Source organism: Panthera tigris, chromosome B4, assembly GCF_018350195.1.
Source record: "Panthera tigris isolate Pti1 chromosome B4, P.tigris_Pti1_mat1.1, whole genome shotgun sequence".
Lineage (NCBI taxonomy): Eukaryota > Metazoa > Chordata > Mammalia > Carnivora > Felidae > Panthera > Panthera tigris.
Window position 1 is genome coordinate 4,951,253 of NC_056666.1, and position 23,067 is coordinate 4,974,319.

Below are 23,067 nucleotides of genomic sequence, written 5' to 3' on the forward strand. Positions count from 1 at the left end.
TGTAACTGGTGGATTTATATAGACGACTGGGAAAGCTTTATAGGGGCACTGATTCGGAATAATTGGGGATCGCTGTAGAGAAAAGGCCTGGATTTCAGCTTAGATCTGAGGTTTGCCATCCCTCATCACGACTGAGAGCCCGTGGGCAAGACCCTTGAAGAAACGGAAGCTTAGAGCAGTCACTGTAAAATACCAATGGACACCTAGGGGTATTGGGAGACCTCAGAGAAGGAGGAAGGTCCAGGGGCTCTCCGCTTGATCCGCCAGCCCTGGAACCCGATTGCAGCTCCCACGACCCCCTTGCCGGGGTCTGCACCTGGGGGTCTGGGCCCTGCGCCTACGCCGTGCGCCGGCTCGCGGTCGGCGGTCCTCGTTGACTTTTGAAAGGAGCAGCCCCGCGCCGCCCTGGCTGCCGCACTGGCCTCTGCTGGCGGGAGGGGGCCGACCGGGCCGGCGGGGCAGGGGCACAGCCCCCTGCCCCAGGTACCATGAGGTGAGGGAGGGGCCGGCCCCTAGCGCGGGCCCGGCCCCCCACTGCTGCCGGGGCGCCCCAGCTGGCCGGCCAGCTGCCTTCCCCAGCGCCGGGCGCCAGCGAGACTGGAAGAAGGGACAGACTAGGTGTCTAACCTTTAGGGGGACTTTAGGGAATGAGGCTTTGGGGGGGTGGGGGAGGGGCTTCAGGAACAGGTTGGAAGGGGGAGGGGCTTCAGGAACAGGTTGGAAGGTCCGTAAAGGCTTCCCGAGGTCCTTGCTCCCCAGTCCTCCCTGGATTCTGTAAGTATGGTGGTGAGGAAGCCCTTGCGGAAACTTCTAGAGAGCAGGATTGCTTCTTACAACTCTCCCGTGTGTGCAGACGGTCCGTGTTTTAGGTCATCTTCTGAAATGTAAAACAGTGATACGGGTGTTTTGTGCTTCATTCACATTTGCTTTTTTATTCCTTCTGTGTATGATTATCTGGGCATGAGAAAACATTTAAACTTTTGTGTCTGGCAAACTTTTTTATATCTTTTAAAAATTTTGTGAAAATCCTACCTTTCTCATTCCATAGTATTTTCTTTTTCTTAACAGAACACTTTGTTTATGGGGCTCCATTGTTTTGCCTTATGGCAACTGTTATTTCCACTTGTTTTCTTTACTTTGTCTTCATATTTAAAAAACTAGCTTGCTTCCACTTAGGGCTGTAGGAGATCTCTTTTTTTTTTTTTTTTTTTTTACAAAGTGAAAATTGCTTTATTTCCCCCAGATTGTATTTATGCTTATGTCAACTTTTGGATAATACAAAAAGTTACAAAAAAACAAAAACAAAAATTACCTATACTTTACCCACCTAAAGATAACTTGGTATTGAGTACCTCCCGTGGTGCTGTGAGCTCTGCTGGACACTGGGGGACTCTGGTGAACAAGACAGAGTATCTGCCTGCATAGATCTTACAGTCTGGTGGGAGAGATGAGCCCCCAAAAAGGAAATTGATAAAATAATTGCATGTTGTAATGAGTGCTTTAAAGAAAACACTAGTGCTTTAAAGAAAACAAGGTTTCTCTGAGGGAAAAACTTGTAGATTTCACTAAAGGAAGAACAGGAACTAAGCCATGGACGGAACAGGAGAAAGAACGTTTTAGTCAGAAATAACGGCATATGCAAAGGTCTGAAAAGAGGAAAGAGCCTGAATCAGAAAGATCAGTATAGCTGGAACTCAGTGGTAAGTCAAGGGAAGGTGGGTCAAGGTGAGTAGAAAAATGATCTGGAAAATGAATTGATTCATTACATAAATGTTTATTGAAACCTTATTGTGTACCAGGCACTGATCTAGGCACTGGGGATACAGCTTGGAAAAGGACAGATTCCCTGTACTCATGAAATGAATAAACTAGTGCTGAGAGGATAACCAAATAAACAAGAAAGATAGTGGATGTTGTTAAGTGTTATGCAGAAGATGACCGTTGTTTAAACTGTGGTGTGTGTTCTTAAAGATGTATGGGTACATATGCTTCTCTTTTGTAATTTGCTTTTCTTTCCCCTAAACAGTTTATGGTAGGACATTTTTCTGTGTTATTAAATAAATCTTCTATTTGGGAGCATCTTAGCTTGTTTTTTAGATTAAGTGTGACAGATAATCCATAAATTTAAAAAACCCTCTTCAACAAAAATTTGCACATTATAAGGCATCGTAATATAAACAGGTAGAAGGTAACTTCGTTTTGACAGTCTGCCATTTGGTTTCTCTTGTGCGTCACCCCACCACCCAGCAGCCTCTCTGTGGTTGTCTTACTTCCACCTATCTTTGTTGTTAGTTAAATGTTTGGATTTCCTATTTATGGAACCAATTTTTAACAATCCTATAACGAATCTGGATTGATACCTGTTACCATTTTCACATCCCGATGGATTCTTTTTGCCAGTGCATATGTTTTAAGATTTTAGTTATCTGTATTCATAAGAGAGGTAAATCTTTAATTTCTTTTTTTATGTTTTCTTTGTCAGACTTTGGTACTAGCATTTGACTGCTTTCAAGATGGGAAACTTGATTCCTTTTACTGAGTTTTGGGACAGATTAAATAGTCTAAATATTATGTACTCTTTTATTTAGTTACCAGTTACATATTTACTGTATGCCAGGCATTGGGTTGGATGCTGAGTAAGCAAAACAGAAATGGTTTCTGCCCTCATAGGGCTTGATTCATTGGGGAAGTAGACATTACTGAAGTAACTATGAATATGTAATTGTGAATCATAACAAGTACTCTGAAAGGAAGGAACAGAGTGCTGTGCGAGAGATATCATTGAAGATCTACTTGAGATTGTACTTTTTGTGATATGAAGACCTGCTTATTGAGTATATATGCACTAAAAGGTAATTCTTTTTAAGTGAAATATTTATTGGCTGTTTGATATATACTTAGGTCTGCGGCCAATACATTAAGTACGTGAAGTCTTCATAATGATAAAAGTTAAAGTAACAACCACTGGCAATAGTAACTACCAGAGTTAGAGGATATAGTCCACATGTTTTAATTGAAGAAATTAAGACTTATATTAAGTAGACACTTGTAGTGTAACATGTCCAATTGTATACACCCTCTGGAAATCCCACTGAGGTTACAGTAAAACAATAAAGTTGTAAATCCACAAAAAGAGAATGGGAAAGTAGATGCCAGGTGCAGTCAGCTTTGGGAAACTAGAAAGAAGATGGTCAGGTGATAAGTGACTTTGTGGATTAGAGGATGCTGAAGGCTGAAGACCCGGAAGCCATCAAGGGGCAGGTGTAGTCCCACCAGGCAGTCTGGCAGCAGCTCGGGAGTTAGAAGTACCGGGTACTTATCAAGGTGGGAATAAAGGGTGGAGTGGAAATAGAAGGTCCGAGTGATGATTTTTGTAGTTTTCACGCTCTGGATTCCCTTCCCTGCTGTCTGCACCCAGACAACTGTCTACCTCCCCTCTACCCAGACGGAGGACTGAAGGTTGACACTCAGGAGACGTTCACTGGGCATGCCAGACAGCAGAGGTAGGGGCAGAGCACCAAAATGAACATGAAGATTAAGTGAAAGCGTACTGAAGCGTGAAACCAGAACTGTCTTCCTGTGTGATTCTCAGAACTAATAGTCAAGCTTATGCTCCCTCTAAACAAGGTATTAAAGGAATCTTTTCTGGGGAAACTTACCAAACCATGGCAAAATATTTAACAGACACGGGCTTTGGGAGTTTGCCCGATTCAACAGCTGCATCACCATCAGATCATGTGAAAGAGTAAGGGCTGCTGGTCAAGAAGCACTGTTGATGCACCAGACTTTCAGGCAGCCTTAAGTGCCTCACGTGTAAACATAAATGGACAGCAGAGGATCCCCAGCCACTGGGTGCAAGTGTCTAACATGAAAGAAATCAAACAGGGATAAACAAGTAGGAAATAAAAGGAGCTTGGTAGAAATAAATTTACTGCAGTTAACAGAAGAAACTTCAACCAAATAAAACTATAGCATCTTTAGAAATGATACAACATCCATGAAAGAGGAGGTTCTATTTTTTTTTAAATTATTTAGAAAACAGAAAAGGGCTCTGTAAGAGCAGAAAAAAATATATAAGGATTGGATAATAAAGCTGAAGAACTCTCCCCCCAAAATAAAAGGGCCACAAGCATTAGAAAATAAGAGTGTGAAGATAAGAAAGATAGAGCACCAGTCAAGGAGGTCTTTTGTCTTACACAGTGGGAGGAAACCACCATCTAGTCCCAGAACTGGAAGATGTGAGTTTGTGGGTTGAATGGGTCTTCTGTCTGATTCCCTGAAGAACAAAACAGAATGAAACCAAATCATCAGACTGAACGTATAGTTCCAAAAGGAATAAGGCCAGATTAGTTTTTAATCATTCTACTTCCATAAAGAATGGGAGGCAGGGGGCAGTTCTCAGACTACATTTTGAACAAGTGAAGGAGAAAAAGAAACCCAGTAAACTTGAATATATACATAAGTACTGTTCGGAAGCCCCAGCAGTTCTATGAGAAAAGGCAGAGTTGTGCAGAGGGGGCATAGCTCAGAAATTTCCAGCAGCCATCCAGTCCTGGCAGCAGTCCCATCCTAAAAGAATCGTTGCCTACCAGGCTGAGACTGAACAGCCGTATGGTGTCCGTTAAGGAATGCAGAGAGGAATTGGAAAGTACCTGAGTGGCCCAGAGATCTTAAAATGAGCTAGCAAAATACTCCCTAGAAGTGAGTATATAACCTTGGAAAGCAAGGGATGTGTCTTCTTAGTGATCTTGAAGAGGAAAACAGAGCTGGAAGTACACACACCCTCCTGATCTACAGTACACTTGCAGGTTGACAACAAAGGAACCGTATTATTTTTTCAAAAATCCTTGGATGCAGGAACGAAGAAGGGGGAACTCCTAAATTAAGAAAACAGAAAACTGCTCTCACCCCTGCCTACATCCTGAGCATTCTGCTGGTTCAGGATAATTCATCTTGTTCAAATATGAAAAGCAAGAATATGCACAACATCCTTACAGTGATACTGTGCTAGATTGCATTTCTTTCTTATTTTTTTAATGTAGTATTTTATTACATTGGTTTTTAATTAGTTTTTAGTATATTCACAAGGATGTACAACCATCATCACTATCAATTGTATTACGAAGCCCAGGGCTCTCCTCCTCTTTGCGTTCCTGCCCTGACTCTGCATTTCTTCCCACTAAAGGGACAGGATATCTCTTCCTCCCCGCTGACTTTGAGTTTGGCTATATGACTTGGTGTGGGCAATAATATCAGGTAGAAATGACAGTATGTTAGTTTCAGGCCTGATAAACCTTAAGAGGACTTGGTGTTCTACATTTGTTCTCTGCACCTCTGCCATTTCCATGAGAAAAACATGCCTCTGCTAGTTCACTGGCTGAAGGAAGATGAGAGAGATATGGATTGGAGCTATGCCCGCTGGACTAAGCCTACTTCAGCCCACATTGTAGAAATGTGAGCAGTAGTAAATGATTGTGGTTGTAAGCTACTGAATTTTGAGATGGCTTGTTACTAAGCAGTAGTTAACTGATACAAATATGTGAGAAAAGGCTCAGATGGGGGGATATGTACCACATATGTTCCTGCTCTGTGGTTCTTTGTTCTTCTATTCAATTAGCTTCTAATCTTTATTACTTACTTCCTTTGCTTATTTTCTTTGAATTTACCACTTCTCTGTTTTCTAAGTTCTTGAATTGACTCTTCAGTTCACTGATTTTCAAATGTTTTTCTTTAACATGTGCGTTTAAAATTAATGGTTTTCTTGTAGTTTTTTCTTGTAGATATTTTGCATGTGCCTAAGTTCAGATAGGTGTTTTCATTGTCATTCAGTTCAAACATTTTAAATTTCATTATAATTTAACTTATGTCATTTTTAAGTAGTTCTTGGTTTGGTTTTTTTTTTTAAGCATGGGGCTCTTGAGATTAATTTTTTTATGGTCACATAAAATCCAGTAATTTTACTGGATTTGGGTCAGATGTTATATGCTATCGCATATCCATATTTGGTGCTAAACACATTTTAAGTATATAGTTCAGTGAATTTTGGTAAATGTGTGCACCCTGTGAGCAACACACCCATAAAAATATAGGATATTTATATCACCCCAGAAAGTTCCTTCATGCCTGCTTCACTTGCAGTCAGTTTTTCTATTCCTGCCCTCCACCCGCAACAACCACTGATACGATTATCACTACAGATTAGTTTTACCAATTCTAGAACTTCATATATGTATGGATCCTACAGTGTGTACTTTTTATGTCTGATTTCTTTTGTCCAGTTTAATGTTTTTGAGATTCATGCATGTATCAGCAGGTTTTTTTTAAAATCCCTGAGTAGAATAGTATATTGTATGAAAAGACCATAGTTTATCCAAACACCTATCATGAACATTTAGATTGTTTCCAGTTTTAGCTTATGTGCCCCGAAAGTTCCTGTACACATTTTTTTTATGGACATAATGTTTCATTTTTCTTGGGTAAATATGTAGGAATAAAATTGCTGGGCCATAAAGTAAGTACATATTTAACTTTGTAAGAAACTGGCGAAACATTTTTCCAATTGGCTATATAGGTTTCTATTCCTACCAGGAATGTATGAGAGTTCCAGAGGTTCCTCATCCTTGCTAACACTTAGTATTCTCAGTCTTTCTAATTTTAGTCATTCTGGTGAGCAAGTGGCACCTCCCTGATAACTAATAATGTTGACCATTTTCCCACGTACTACGTACTTGCTGTTAGTATGTTGTTTGCGAAGTGTGTTTAAGAGTCCTTTGTATACTCTGGGGCCGCCTAGGTGGCTCAGTCAGTTAGGCCTCCGACTTTGGCTCAGATCATGATCTCACGGTTCATGAGTTCAAGCCCCACATTGGGCTCTGTGCTCAGAGCCTGGAGTCTGCTTCGGAATCTGTGTTTCCCCCTCTCTCTGTCCTTCTCCCCCTCACGCTCTGTCTCTCTCTCTCTCTCTCTCTCAAAAATAAATAAATATTAAAAAAAAAAAGACTTCTTTGTATATTCTGGATACACATCCTTCACAAATACTTTAATTTCTTAATGATGTCTTTTGAAGCTCAGAAGATTTTATGATTTTCATGAAGTCCGGTGTATCAGTTTTTCTTTTATGGGAACTGATTTTTATGCCCTAAGCAATCTTAACCTGCCCCCTGGTCAGAATTTTCTCTTTTGATCTTTTTCTAGGAACTTCATAGCATTAGCGGTTACGTTTATGTCTGTCATTCATTTCCATTTGAATTTTATGGTTTGAGGTAGGGGTTGAGGTTCATGTTTGTTTGTTTTTTCTGATTTGGTGATTATAGCATCATCTTTTTTCAAGTTGTTCTTTTCCTCTTGGGTTATATTGGCAGCCTTCTGACAGTTTCTGAGCTCTCATGCTGTCCCACTGATCTGTATGTATTATCGTTAAAACACCACAGTTGTGACTGCGTTAGCTTTGTGGTGATTCTTGAGATCAGGTGGTGAATCCTTCACATTTGCCATTTTTTCTAAAATTGTTTTGGCTGTTCTGTATCCTTTGAATGTAAGTTTTAGAGTCAGGTCATCGGTTTCTGCCAACTGGGATCGTGCTGAACATTTATACATCAGTGCTGTATCTCAGCATCCCCCACCAAGGGTGCAAAGCTCTTTGGTTCACTGGAGAGCACAGGTCCTTCACCGGGAAGCACAGGTCTTTCACCAGGAAGCGCAGGTCCTTCACCGGGGAGCACAGGTCCAGACTGAAGCCGGAGGACACAATGCTGCACAAACGGCATCTCCAAACACTTGATGTATCTATCTGTTTGGAGATTTGGGTTCTCTGGGAGAATTTTAAGCAGAGACCATCTTAAATTCAGAAAAATGAAACATCATGTAAAAAAGGAAATTGACTACCCAGTGTGGCCCAGCTATGATTAATGCATACAACTTATTGAAACATTGAATAATGATGTAGCAAAATTAGTGATATGAGTTTATACAGCTATTGTATTTAGAAACATGGAGTTCTACCAGAAGATAGAGCTAAAGTTGAAAGTGATTGCTTAAGGAGAATGGAAATCAGGGCTCCCTGGGAGGGTAGGGGCAGTGATTGATAAGACTACTGGTATGCGGCTTTTTATTTAGTGTATGTGCCTTGATGACATTTATTTTTAAAAAGAAGGGGAAGAAAGGTTAAGCAGCTTTCTCAGAGTCACAAAGGTAGAAAGACCTAGCTTCAAAATCTTGTCTTGCCAAGTCCTTCTGATGACAAAATGTGTGCCCTTCATTACTTGTTCCATGGAAGAGGAGCTTGTTCTGAACAGAACTTTCACAGACAGTTCTGAAATTATGACCTAAATGTTAGAGACCACTCTCGCAGGTAGACAAGACACACAGTCTCCCGTTTGTTCCCGTGTTCCCTAGCTCCAGCCCAGACCTGTACATAGAGCAGGACCATGGTAAATATCCGTGGAACGCTTGTGAAGAATGATTCTAGCCGGGTGGAAAATTTTTAAGTCATCAGAGAAGCTAGATTTGGGGGCTTTCAATGTGAGGAAAACGAAGTGGTGGGGGTGTGTGAAAATCAGACTTGGTATATAACTAATAAGGGAAATTACATTAGGAGTGATCTGAATCAAGGGTCTTTTTCCCTTGTGTGTGGGAGGGAGATAAGACTTACCGAGTAGGTGGGAATCAAAGGCTTTAAATACCCTTATATTTTAGGTTTCAAGTTATATTAGCTTTTGTGATTTCTTGCTAATAAATACTAGGATAAATGTCTCCATGCATGGTGACAAATAAAAGAGGAATTTGATAAATTATCTAGTGCAGTGCGCAATGCCTCATACATAACAGGGCTTCAGGAAGGCAGTTGGTAAAGTCACAGTGTTAGGATGGAAAGGAGCTTTAGAAACATAATTTCAGGGAGTCTGGGTGGCTCAGTCAGTTAAGCGTCCATCTTAGGCTCAGGTCCTGATCTCACAGTTCGGGAGTTCGAGCCCCGCGTCGGGCTCTGTGCTGACAGCTCGGAGCCTGGAGCCTGCTTCCGATTCTGTGTCTCCCTCTCTCTCTGCCCCTCCTCCACCTGGCACTCTCTCTCTCTCTCAAAAATAAATAAACATTAAAAAAAAAACTTTTTTAAAAGATAATTCCAAGTAAATGAGACCTTAAACGATTTAACCAAGTTCATAGTGTGTTTTCAGTTGCCAACGAGAGTGGTTTAAACAATAAAGGAACATTTATTATTTCACATCTCAAAAGATTGAGAGGCAGGGCAGCTCCAAGTGAATTTGTTCAGCATTTCAAGGACTTCTTCAGTGATTGAGATTCTGTTTTGTTTCACTCTTAATGTGCCGGCTGATCAATCTCATCTTGGTTGCAAGGAATTCCGGGCAGCAAACACATCTTAAAACGACGCCCTAAGGCTAGAAGATGGAGATGGGGAGAATGTGTTTTTTCCTTCAAAATTCTCTCTACTGATGTCCATTCACATCTCATTGGCCAGATACCATAATGAGTGTAAATTCCCTCTCTCTATATATCACACACACACACACACACACACACACACACACACACACTCATATTCTCTCTCTCTCTCTCTCTCTGTCCCTCCCTCCCTCCCTCCCTCCCCCTCCCGCCTAAAGCATGGAATCACCTAATACCTAAACAAAATTGTAGTTTGGGGGAAGGAAAGAAAACAGGGCATGATATTTGGGAAGGCAAGTGTCAACAGTGTTACAATACTAACGTCTTAAAACAAGTTAATGGTAGGCCTACCCTCCTGGTCTCCTGATTCCCAATTTAGTTCTCCCCTCTTGACATAAATAACCTATTTGCTTAATGAATGAATATCGTCAGTATTACAACTTCTTCTGAAAAATCTTGATAACATCCACACAATTGTGCCTCAGATCCTTTTTGAAAAAGGGTGTACTATTATAAAACTAAAAATATAGTAATTTTTTTTAAAGTACATTGAATTCTTCAAATAAACTACCCACAGTTCCTTTTACATATGTTTCTCTCTCTCTGCTCATACTGTTTCTGTTGCCAGAAAATATACGGGCTAGCCCTTCTTTCGGCTTTATTATTTGAGCACCTACTCAGACTTCAAGTTATCGATCCTTCTGAAACGTCTTGATATATCCCATCTTAATGGAATCCCTATGATGCACCCACTACATTGTGTTCTAGATTCTCCCACGTATTTATAGTACTGGTTTCTGTACAGGTTCATCTTCCTTTTCTAGTCTAAGCTTTCATTGTAGAGACAGTTTCTCGTATATATGTAATAGGCACCACTAATAGTTGTATCTGAAGAATGGATGAATCATGTTTAGTGGTGGGGAGAGATTTTCTTTAACTGTATTCTATTTGATTTTGTTACTTTCAACCAGTAGAACATGCATGCAGTTCTATAATCTCTTCATTTCAAAAGATTTTTAAGTGAGGCCAATGTGATTACTATAAGCATAACTTCTTTCTGTGAACAGAATTTTCTTCAGAACTTAAAGAATATTAAAAGAAAGGCATTTCATCTTATGTGTGTTTCTGCTTATAGACCAAATTTAGCCCTTAGCTCTGGAGACCTGTCAAAGATGGTAAACATTACAGAATTGTACCTAACATAAATTAGATGCTCAGTAAACATTTGTTTATATGTAAATATGCTGTGAATAGAACTATTCGCTTTATGATTTCATTTTTTCTTTTCTCATTTTAGCAATTATGACACTAACAGAGAACAGGACTATGGCAAGAATTCTGGGGGTGTACTTGGTGACAATGAATTAAGACCACCCTCCCAGCTACATTCTGTCTTAGAGGAGACCGAGCCAGGGTTCATATCAGAAAAGAGTGGGTATTAAACTAAATGCTATAAGTTATTACTAACAAATCCAAAGGAAAACGGTAGAATTAAAAAATTGTAATTTCAATCATGTAAAATGAAAGGATTTTTTTTAAAAATTATAATTTCCAGTAACTACAAATTTCATTAATCCCAAAAAAGTCATTAATCCAAAATTAACGTGATTCAATTTTCAAATGGCATCGGAAAAGGTATATGTTCAAGGGAAATTGTCACATTTCTCTATTTGTATTTCTTTGAAGTTATGATTCATTTTGGTAGAAGTAATACATGCTTGTAAGAAAACCTCAGTTGTAATATGTATAAGGTAACAAGTAAAAGTCCCCCTTTATCCTCTTCTCCTTCAGTAACCATTGGTTTAAACACTGTTAACAATTTGGTTTCCCATCTTTCTAGATCTTTTTCTGTAAATTTTCAAACACATATTTGTAATGTATTTTTTTTTACCAAAATGACATTGTATAATACATGTTATTTACTCAGTATGTAATAGATATTTTTATATGTCAGTATATATGTATGTATTTTGATTTTTATTCAGTAGTTGTACGGTGTTTCCTTACTGACGGCAATTTAGTTGGTTATCTTGTGTTTTTGCTATTATAGATACAAGTGCGTGGAATACCCCTTGTACATATAGCCTGTGCACTCAGGCTAGTATGTCTAAGGAGTACATTCCTGGAAGTGGAATGCTTATCTGGTATACACATTTAAGTTATTGTTAGGTCCTGCCAAATTGTGCTCTAAAAAAGTTGTACTTATCTTAAACTGGCAATCCCTTAATGTCTGAAAAGTAAAGGTAATACATTTTAGGATCCGATAGTTAAGGAATGGGCTCTTCTTCAGCACCTATCAAAGGGCCAGCTTAGATTGATGGAGGATGGATGCATCGATAGTGTTACCAGACATAGGTTGCAGTCCATCTAAAGGGAATACTAATAAGGACCTTTAGTGGCAGGTGGTGTTGGGTTCTGAGTGTTTCTGTCTTTGATGAGTGCTCCTGCCTATAAACGGCATGTGGTCATGAAAGTTTGGGGGCGATGTAGAGGTGGCTGATTTGTGTTAACAGTTGTTGTGACACTGAAGTTGTTGGCATTAGTTCATCTCATTATTTGCTTTCAGACCAGATAGATGCTTATAGAATAGAAAACAGATACTTGTGCCATAGCATCAGAGGTTGGTTTATAATTTTCTAATTCCTCTCATTAGACGTTAAAAAGAGAAACACGTGTCCAAAAGCAGACACTCAGTATCTCTGATGGCTTTTGAGAAAGGGGGAGATAAATACAGGGTACTTTGAGCAGAATCCAGCTTGTGTCAAGCTTGACTTAACTTTTTTTTTTTTTTTTAGTTTACTTCCAAGTTAGTTAGCATTTAGTGCAATAATGATTTTAGGAGTACATTCCAGTGATTCATCCCCTGTGTATAACACCCAGTGCTCATCCCCACAAGTGTCTTCCTTAATGCCCCTTCCCTATTTAGCTCATCCCCCCCCACCCCCAACCCTTCCAGCAACCCTAGGTTCTCTGTATTTAAGAGTCTCTTAGGTTTTGTCACCCTCCTTGTTTTTATATTATTTTTGCTTCCCTTCCCTTATGTTCATCTGTCTTGTATCTTAAAGTCCTCATATGAGTGAAGTCATATGATACTTGTCTTTCTCCGACTAATTTCACTTACCATAATACCCTCTAGTTCCATCCACATAGTTGCAGATGGCAAGATTTCATTCTTTTTGATTGCCAAGTAATACTCCATTGTATGTATGTATGTGTATACACACACACACACCATATCTCTTTTTTTTAATGTTTTTAATTATTTTGAGAGACAGAACAGGAGCAGGAGAGGAACAGAGAGAGGGAGACACAGAATCTGAAGCAGGCTCCAGGCTCTGAGCTGTCAGCACAGAGCCTGATGCGAGGCTTGACCCCATGAACTATGAGATCATGACCTGAGCCAAAGTTGGACGCTTAACTGACTGAGCCACCCAGGTGTCCTGATACACCACATCTTCTTTGTTCATTCATTCGTCACTGGACATTTGGGCTCTTTCCGTACTTTGACTGTTGTCGATGGATGCTATAAACATTGGGGTGCATGTGCCCCTTTGAAACAGCACACCTGTATCCCTTGGGTAAATACCTAGTAGTGCTATTGCTGGGTTGTAGGGTAGATCTATCTTTAATTTTTTGAGGAACCTCCACACTTTTTTCCAGAGTGGCTGCACCAGTTTGCATTCCCACCAACAGTACAACAGGGTTCCCCTTTCTCCACTTCCTAGCCAACATCTGTCATTGCCTGAGTTGTTAATCTGAGCCATTCTGACTGGAGTAAGGTGGTATTTCATTGTGGTTTTCATTTGTATTTCCCTGATGATGAGTGATGTTGAGCATTTTTTTCATGTGTCAGCCATCTGGATGTCTGCTTTGGAGAAGTGTCTATTCATGTCTTTTGCCTATTTCTTCACTGGATTGTTTTTGGGGGGTTGAGTTTGGTAAGTTCTTTATAGATTTTAGATACTAACCCTTTATCATCTGATAAGTCATCTGCAGATTTCGTCTCCCATCCCATTGGTTGTCTTTCAGTTCTGCCGATTGTTTCCTTCACCATGCAGCAGCTTTTTATTTTGATGAGATCCCAGTAGTTCATTTTTGCTTTTGTTTCCCTTGCCTCTGGAGACGTGTTGAGTAGGAAGTTGCTGCGGCCGAGGTCAAAGAGGTTTTTGCATGCTTTCTCCTTGAGGATTTCGATGGCTTCCTGTCTTACATTCAGGTCTTTCGTCCATTTTGAGTTTATTTTTGTGTATGGTGTAAGAAAGTGGTCCAGGTTCATTTTTCTGCATGTTGCTGTCCAGTTTTCCCAGCACCACTTGCTGAAGCAACCGTCTTTATTCCATTGGATACTCTTTCCTGCTTTGTCAAAGATTAGTTGGCCATATGTTTGTGGGTCCATTTCTGGGTTCTCTATTCTGTTCCATGGATCTGAGTGTCTGTTTTTGTGCCAAGCTTGACCTAACTTTTGAGACTGAATCCACGCCTATTAGAAATGTGCCCAGATCTAGGTGCTACAGGAAGGGATATTAACTCAATGTCTAGAGCCATTGTGATTGAACTTGAATTTTCCCCACATGCTCTCTGTTGGTGACTTAAGTCCCAAGAGACACTCTTTCCACTTTACTGACAGGTATTTTTCAAGTTGTTTTAGTGTTTCTTTGTAGGATAGCCCCCTCTTCAGTCTCTTAATATTCTGATAACCTTGAATGTTTAAATGAAGCGTGTGTATTGCTCAGCAAAAATGCGGCCATCCATTTAGTGCTCATACTATTTTGTACACTAGTGAGACTCTTAAGTGGGAGTACATTGTTCAAGAAGAGGTAATGTCAAATAATTTCTTGATGAAACGCTCATCTATCTCCTTAGCTATGGAGCATGAAACTTGTGCTTTCTTGAGTATAATTGAGATCATTTATTATGAAAGAGTCAAGATTTACTGTAGATTTCTAACAGTTATAGTGTGGACGTGCTTTTCCTTCTGCTAACTGTAAAATTATTTTGTAAATATATTGCTGTTTGGAAAATGCTGACTTAAAGGGGAAACATTTTTAACCATAAATAGTTTTAGGTATAAAAATATATTAGCACACAGTCACTTCCTATTGTTTATTTTATTTTATTTTATTTTTTTAAGCATTTTTTAAAGTTTATTTATTTATTTTGAGAGAGACAGAGTACAAGGGAGGAGGGGGTGCACAGAGAGAAGGAAAGAGAGAACCCCAAGCAGGCTCTGTACTGTCAGCACAGAGCCCGATGAGGGGCTCAAGCTCATGAACCGTGAGATCGTGACCTGAGCCAAGGTGGAGTCAGACACTTAGCCGACTGTGCTACCCAGGCGTCCATCCCCTCCTAGTGTTTATTTTAAACCATCGTCTCTATTCATAGCTTTGTTGAGAACAGTATTCCTCACACTGACAAATAGTGTTCTCTGACACATGTATTTTGGAAATACTGTGTTGGATGGGCTTTTTTTATTTTTCAAATTGCACTATTTTTCACAGTTTTTAGTTTATTGTGCATTGACCCTCAAAAATGTGGATATATGTAATATTCGTTACTTCTGCAATTTAAAACCTGTGTCTTCGTATTAACATCTTGTGGAATTGAAGAGTTGATAATCATAGAATGTTCATTTCCAAAGCTGTTTTATTTCTTTCACTGTAAGCAACCTATTTCTCAAACATTGAGCCTCAGAGTTTACTTAGATTTTTAAATATTATTTTGCCTTTTTAAAAATATGAAATACAAAGTTTCCCAAGTAGAAGTTTTAGAGGAATCCTGATTTGCATTCGAGCTAGCAGGGCACTTTATTTGTAAGACAGAGTTACAAAGACATAGGCTTCTCACTTTGAGTAACATGGCTAAAGCCATCATTTTAATTCTTACCCCTGGTGTTTTGCTATTCAAGCCTCTTAAGAATATCCATGTGCTATAACATTTGTACCCTGCTATCGAAGGAAAGAGTGAAACTGAGAAAAAGTAAAACAGTTGATCTGGATCATGGATGAGATGTACGAATTTCAGAATAGTCTTAAATGTTTCATCCTCTTTTCCTTCCGTGCTACGTACAGTCTTTCACTTTGGATACTGGGACATTTTGTTTATTAAAGCGTTTTTGTTTATTAAAGCGTTACTTAGGTAGTTGAAGTGGTAGGACAGTTGAGTCCAAATTAACTTGACTGAAATGTTTGTTTCCATTTCTGTAATAGTTCAGTTTTTTTACCGTTGCTTATTAGTTACTTTTAACTAAAATTCCTGTTTTTCCTTTAGGTTTTGGACTTTAATGTAATCGGCAGGTTCTGGCAGAAGTAGGAAGCCGTAGTAATGGTTTATTTATCCTATATGAGCAAAACTTCTAGTCCTTAGTTTGTACCTCCCCACCTTGACCTTGTTAAAGAGAATAGAAATAGAAGGGAGTAAACAAATAGTTAAATGTTATGAGAACTCACTAGGCCCAGTTTTTGGCTAAAGTAAGGACTTGTAAAATCAAAAGTCACGAAGGCTCAATCCAGAGGATTATCGGGCCAAGTCAGCAACTCTGGATTAGGAGCTCTGCCTGTCACAGGAGGGGCGGCGCAGAATCTCTGGGATAGCATGTGTCTGCGTAGGTTTTCTAAAAAGTAACAAAGTTTCATTTTGGGGACATGGAGAAAAGTAAGTTCATAATATAACCCGTAAGAAGTCAAGTTCAATAGACTTGTCTAGGCTCTGAGGAACCCCCAAAGATACAATGCTTTCTAATGTGTTTGTGGAGTGTGCACTATTAGGCCCCTTGAAAGGAACCCAGCAGGCTCACTTGGGGATTTGATGAGAAGACGGGAAGGGTAAGTGTCTCAAAATGTGGCGTACGTTTTAAAGGACTTCAGGATGAGAAACCTTGGTCTAAGCGATTGCTGACCACCACCTTGGCACTATCACGTTTGCTGTGCTTGTCCCGGCGGTGGTTACAGCGCACAGCTTTAAACCAGAAGGCCCGAGGGATCCGGCAGGGTTTATTTTACTCTTGTATTGAAAGTAACTCACCCTCAGTAACTCACCTCTGTTTTAAAAACTTGTTTCAGCGTTTATTTATTTTTGAGAGAGATAGAGCTCGAGCTGGGGAGGGACAGAGAAAGAGACACAGAATCTGAAGCAGGCTCCAGGGTCAGCACAGAGCCCGGTGCGGGGCTTGAACCCACAAACTGTGGGCTGAAGTTGGACGCCCAACCGACTGAGCCACCCAGCTGCCCTGCTCACCTCCGTTTAGATTATGTTCTTCCCGTGAGAGGTCTTTTAAGACAGTACAGGTACAGTCGCCAAGAACACATTGTCAATGTCTGCGTTGTCCAGGCAGGGACTAGATGACGTGTTCAGTGATATTTAGTGTGCCGCTTTAAACCCCATCCTTTGGTTATCTTAAACAGTTGCATTATTTTTGTTTGTGTTTTACAGTTTTTGAGACAGTGTCCTTGAGTTCAGACTCTCTCTTCCAGAGGGCAATTTCAATTCTTCATACTTCTTACTTGGACTCTGCATCTGAGCATGGTTTTCAGTACAGTCAAGTGACTTTGGTGAAAAATGACATTTTCTTAAATGAGGTGAGGTGCTTGGTACACACTGTGTCTGTGTGTTAGTTTTATTTTAGTTTTAAAGAAATAGACCCATCATTTTTGGTATATAAGCCTTGTTCTTCTCAGCTGTCACTTTCAGATGAGATAAGAAATCCTTGGAAGGTAATAAGAATGTATTCTAGGGAATAGAAAAAATAATTTCATTAGTTTTTTAACAGGAGGAATTCAGATGATGCATTTTTAAAAGTTAATTTGCAAGGCAAAATAAATGTTTATAGCATTCAATTATTCTCTCTTTATACAGTACAAAGCTTTTTACCACGAAAAAAAAGCAAGTAATTATACTCAGGAAGAACTTAAAGAGACTTACGGATTTCTTCTGTTTGAAACTGAAAGTCAGGTAAGGGGGTTAGGTCATAGAACATTAATTTTGTGATATTTGTGTACAAAATTAATGATATCGTTAAATATTGGTATTTCAGTTCTCTAAGATTTGTAAAATTACCAGTTCACCAGCCTTTTTTGTTACGTAATTTTGGTGGCAGTATAAATGATTGTGAAGGCCGATTATGAAAGAGATTTGATTTCTACACCTTTTCACAGGCCCGCTTTAGTTTCATCTGCAATACACTGTCAGCTCGAGGTCAGATTTGCATGAATGCGGGTTTCTTAAGTATCGGTAATGCCTTTTGACGGGGTGAATGGATATTTCACCGTTCTGGATCATGGTTCACATAGATACTTTCTGTTTCTTATGGAGGCTTTTTCAAGTTTCAGTTACATGGTGGGATAAGGTGAACACTTTCAGCCGTCAAGTTACTTGAAATTGTTTCATGACTGTCTTTGAAGATTGAACTTCTGTATTGTTTGTACCAAAACTTTGGGAGAAGGAAACTGCTATGTGGAGGGTGTGCCTCCAAAGATGTGTATGGCTTCCTGGATACAGATTTAACAACACTAGAGATTTATAATTCAACTTAAGATAATTCAGTATTTTGATTGTGATTGAAGAATAAAGGTAGATGCTTAAAAAATACTTAACATTAGCGTATACATAAGGATTGTATAGTAATACCAGAAGAATTCATTTATTTGCTTAATCATCCACTTACAAATAAGAGACACTGTGAATTCATACTAAAAGAGGCATTTGGGGTTAACACATCTTCCAGTTTAGTGATTCCATAGCTATAATTGAAATCTTCAAGAGAGGACTTAATCTGTGAGCTTGTTCAGTTTAGTTTTGCTGATGACATGTTTGTTAACAGAAACGATAACATTTCATGAACTATTAACCAAACACAGTTACCTTGCATAAGCTTGCTTTGTGCCATAAATACATACTGTGTACACATTCCATATCTATTTGAAAGGTTCTGTTGTAGTGTTATTTCATTGTCTCTCCTAAGACTGATACGATAAGCAAAGTTCTGTCTTTTATTTATTTCAAGGCAAAGTTAGTATGTCAGCGTGGACTCTGTGTGGGCAGCGGTGCTCTTACTACTCTTGGTGACCCAGCAAAAGGTAAGTCTGTGAGAAGAAAGAATCTCTTTTACAGGATGAAGTGGGGTTTAATTAATTTCATGAGATACTTCTATTAAAAGTCACTTTCATTAATGATATAAAAATCTTTAAAATCAGAGCTTTAAACAAATAAATGAGCTTTGAGTCTAAGAATTAAGAGTTTCCAATAGAGGTTACATATCAGAACTTTTTATATTTCTTTCTTTTCTTTCTTTCTTTCTTTCTTTCTTTCTTTCTTTCTTTCTTTCTTTCTTTCTTTCTTTCTTCATGTTTTTATTTATTTTTTGAGAGACAGAGCATGAATGGGAGGGGGCAGAGAGAGAAGGGGGGGAGACAGAATCCGAAGGAGAGTCCAGGGACTGAGCTGCCAGCACAGAACCCAACGCGGGGCTTGAGCCCACGAACCATGAGATCGTGACCTGAGCTGAAGTTGGATGCTTAACCGACTGAGCCACCCAGGAGCTCCAGAACTTTTTTTTAAAAGGTTGATTGGACTAGAAAAGATACTGAAGGTATCTTCCAGCACCAAGAGATTAGTACAGTCATCCAGGACTAATGAGGATGTCCTCTAAACTATTATAATGGCAGTAAGGAATAGAGAATAGATAGACCTGACCAAACTTGGCAACTGTGGAATGTGAAGAGTAAGAGAAAGAAATATTCAGATATAAAGTTGTAAACTTACACTACAGCAATATCGTTAATAGAAAAGAGGCACAGAAGGAGAAGACATTGTTAGGGAAGCCGAGGAGTTAAAAGAGAAAGGTAATCTTATAGTCAAGAATATGGATTAGCACTACATTTCTTTGAGCTTCAGTTTCCTCATCTGTGAAATAGATAAAACTGTCTTTTAGATCTGTTGTGAGGATAGTGGGAGGCTATGTGACGTGCTTAGCGGGGAGCACATACCTGGTAAACGGACACTACTTTCAGGAGTTGGATTTGAGAAATAATGAGATTTTCCTCAGTGTTTCTGGGAGATATCCTGCTGATGGTAAAAAAGTTGCTGGAAAAGGATTTAGAACTGGAGATTGGGATTCACGGTGGCGGGGCTGGGTGTTAGTTGAAGTCAAAGATACCGTTACGTGGGACAGTATCAGGAGGAGAAGGTGGCAAAGACCAGTCAGGACTGTTGGATCGTTGTGGGACCGTCAGGTGGGGAGGGGAGAGGAGGGCAGCCGGGAGCAGCGTAGTGGAGGAACAGCTGGGGAGTGGAGTTTGACGGAAAGCAGAAGGACCTAGGGAGAGCTATTTAGCTCTCTCAGATGCTAGCAGTGTGGGGATCAAGACTGAGATGATTGGGGGAGTGGCCAGATTCCTGCTGACCTTTTCTTTCACAGAGCTTCACCGAGATAAAGTTCATATACCCCGCACCTCACCCAGAGTGTCCAGTTCAGCGATTTTTAATGTGCTCATAGAGTCGTGCTACCCACAGCACAGTCCGTTGTAGACCGTTTGCATCACCCAGGAAAGAAGTCCCGGGCCTGTTAGCAGTGACACCGCATCCCCCGCCACCACCAGCCCAGGCACCCACTCATCTGCTTTTCCCTCTGGGGATTTGCCTAGCGCAGACATTCCACCTAAATGGGACCCCATGTTACGTTGTATGACTTCTTGCCTCAGTTTAGTGTCTTCCGGGCTCCTCCGTGGTGTAGCTTGTACCGGCACTTTGTTTGCCTTTTGGCTGCATAATATCCCGTCGTAGGGTTCTACCTGTTTTCTTTATTCTTTGAGCACTTGAGGGACATTGGGTTGTTTCCACTTCTTGGCTGTTACGAAAAATGCTGCTGTGCACACTTACATCCACGTTTTTGTGTAGACATTTGTTTCCACTTCTCTTAGGCATAGACCCGGCAGTGGAATTGCTGGGTTATGTGGTCACTCTGTAAAGCAACATGTTTGAAAACTTGCATTCACATCTTCCAAAGACCATGAAAGGGAATGTATATTCTTAACCCCCGTAACATTTTACATAAAACCTTTTTTTTCTTCTTACTCTTTTTCACCACCCTCTTTTCATTATAAAACATAATAACATAAGAAAAGTAGAGAGGACCGTATAATACACCCATGCCCTAAGTTTAACAGAAAATGTTTTGCATTCTTCCCTTAATTTGGTTATAAAATTTTGTTGTTGTTGGAGAATTTGAAAGTAAATACTTCAGCTTACATCTCTAAAACAATAAGGCCGGTTTTCTACATTACTACAATCCCATGATTATATTGTTTAAGATACAGGCTGGCTTCAGTAGGGTGGTAGAGTAGAAACTGGATGATTCCAACAAGTACATTTTCTTCTTGAACACGTACTTGGCTGGGTAATAAAATAACATTCCTGGCTGTGTGCATTGTAAAGTTTTTGCCTTGGGGCACCTGGGTGACTCAGTCAGGCTTCCGACTTCAGCTCAGGTCATGATCTCACGGTTTGTGAGTTGGAGCCCCACGTCGGGCTCTGTGCTGACAGCTCGGAGCCTGGAACCTGTTTCAGATTCTGTGTCTCCCTCTCTCTCTGCCCCTCCCCAGCTCACACTCTGTCTCACTCAATAATAAATAAACATTAAAAAAAATTAAGTTTTTGGCTCACGTAGAAATGGATAGTTCTGTGTATAACAGTAATATTTTATATAATATTTTATATTAATGTACTATTTTATAGTAAATCTTCCTGAGGACTGCTTCCTGTGGCTGCTGCATCCATGACCCAAGCCCACTGTCCCCGCTTAAGTGACTTACTCCTCAGTCATGTGGTTATTAGTAGGAAGAAAGGACTTGGCCCTGGAACCCAGTGCTGACCACAAGCTCATTGCTCCCTCCAGCATATCACAGTGCTCTCGCCTTGCATTGTCTTTGCGTTTTGAGAGATGCGGTTCAGGAGTCTGTGGGACCTGCTCTTTCCTCCCTATTCCCCTACTGCTGCCGCATGGAGACTTTCCTGTCTCATCTCTTACGGCAGCTTTCTGGTTGATCCCGATTCTCGTCTCTCCCCTCTTGAGACTCCGCCCTCTTTTAAGTGGCAGTCTGGGGGCACCCTGGTTAAGCATCCGACTTCGGCTCGGGTCATGATGTCACTGTTGGTGGGTTCAAGCCCCGCATCAGGCTCCACGCTGACAGTGCGGAGCCTGCTTGGGATTCTCTCTCTTCCTTTCTCTGCCCCCCTCCTCGACTCCTGCTGTTTCTTTCTCTCTCTCTCAGAATAAACAAACTTAAAAAAAAATGTAAGTGGCAGTCTGTTGCTGAACACCTTTGATGGGTCTCTGTTGCCTACGGCAAGCCCTACAAAGATCTCTACTGTTCAGTTCCAAGCTTCCTTTTCAGCCTCAAGCTTCTCGGGCTTTCTCCCCTGCTCCCCACACCGTGGCCCACTGTCCTAAACAATTTATAATCTTTTATGCTTCCATGCTTTTGTTCACTCTGTTCTCTGAGAATTTCACTCGTCTGTTGAAAGAACTCCTTTTCTAAACAAATACATTACTTATTTCCATTTCTTTGTGTCCTCAAATACAGCATGTGTCTGACAGTTAAGTACTTCCTGTATGTTGGGCTGTGATGTGGCTTCAATGGTGAAGAACACAAACGTACTTCCTGCCTTTCTGGAAGTTTCACACACTAGCAGAATAAGCTGCTTGAAGGCAGGAACTTGTTTTATTTCCTTTGGTGTCACTGCTGCCTAGCACATACCTGCTATCTAGTAAACCTCAGCACTTATTATTATATGAGTACTTACTGAGATGTTTTGTAAAAAATAACTTGAGAATCAGATTACTGTAGGCCTTTCCACGGAATGATTGCCTGGGGAAAAAAATAAACTTAGAATTTACCAAGAATGTGATTCGTTCATCCCTCTTTAATTATTGTACCCAACTAGAAAATTCGTTGTCCGTCAGATAAATTCTATCTTGTCGTAGCTCTCATGTTTCCATACTTTTAGAATATCTCCAATAGTTTTTAAAAGGTAAGCAGTTTTGGAACAGTTTAATGTTGACTTTTATTTGTCTTTTTAGTTACAGGTAGCCCTTACATGTGAAATGTATATGAGTAAACAGTCCTTTTAAAGTGTGAATTAATCTATATCTTATACTTTTATAGGTGTGTATATTTCCAAATATTCAGACTATCTTCATGCAAGACCATGGTATCATGGGAAGTCTGGTTATGTTGTAATTTTTAACCTAATTAAGGTAAAGCCCAAATGCGCTTCTATATAATTTTTCTTTCAAAAACTAAAGGTTATCAGTCTGTGATAATGTTCTTTGCAGATCATTTGCTAAACATAGTGGTCATTGAAGACAGCTATCCAAATTCAGAAAAGATTACTGCTATTTTTGCTTTCCTTTAAAGACAAAGCTTTTTTTGTTCCTTTGATAGATCACCTATGAATATGTTTTTTAAAAATAAAAAAAAAATTCAAAATAATACAAAAAGTATTCAGTGAAAAGCCTTCTCTCACCCTGGCCCACAGTGCCTCTTTTTAAATATTAACAGGACACCAGTAGCAGCTTATAAAACATTGTGATTCCAGTTACAAGAGATGAATTTAGAAGGGAACTTTCGTTTTTTGGTTTAAATTGTCGAAATAAGAGAGGCTGTTTCCTCGATC

At 39.9% G+C, this 23,067-nt stretch overlaps 1 protein-coding gene across 1 annotated transcript in view; it reads left to right on the forward strand.

Moving 5' to 3' along the window:
* Positions 1–411: 411 nt before the first annotated feature.
* The window catches only part of TASOR2 (transcription activation suppressor family member 2), a 69,330-nt gene continuing 46,674 nt past the window's right edge, over positions 412–23,067 (forward strand). Inside the window, exons 1-6 of the mRNA XM_042990949.1 lie at positions 412–493; positions 10,697–10,830; positions 16,828–16,973; positions 17,251–17,346; positions 18,398–18,470; positions 22,557–22,648. Coding sequence (XP_042846883.1) covers positions 489–493; positions 10,697–10,830; positions 16,828–16,973; positions 17,251–17,346; positions 18,398–18,470; positions 22,557–22,648 — 546 coding nt within the window. The 5' untranslated portion in view covers positions 412–488. The remainder of the gene's footprint in view (positions 494–10,696; positions 10,831–16,827; positions 16,974–17,250; positions 17,347–18,397; positions 18,471–22,556; positions 22,649–23,067) is intronic.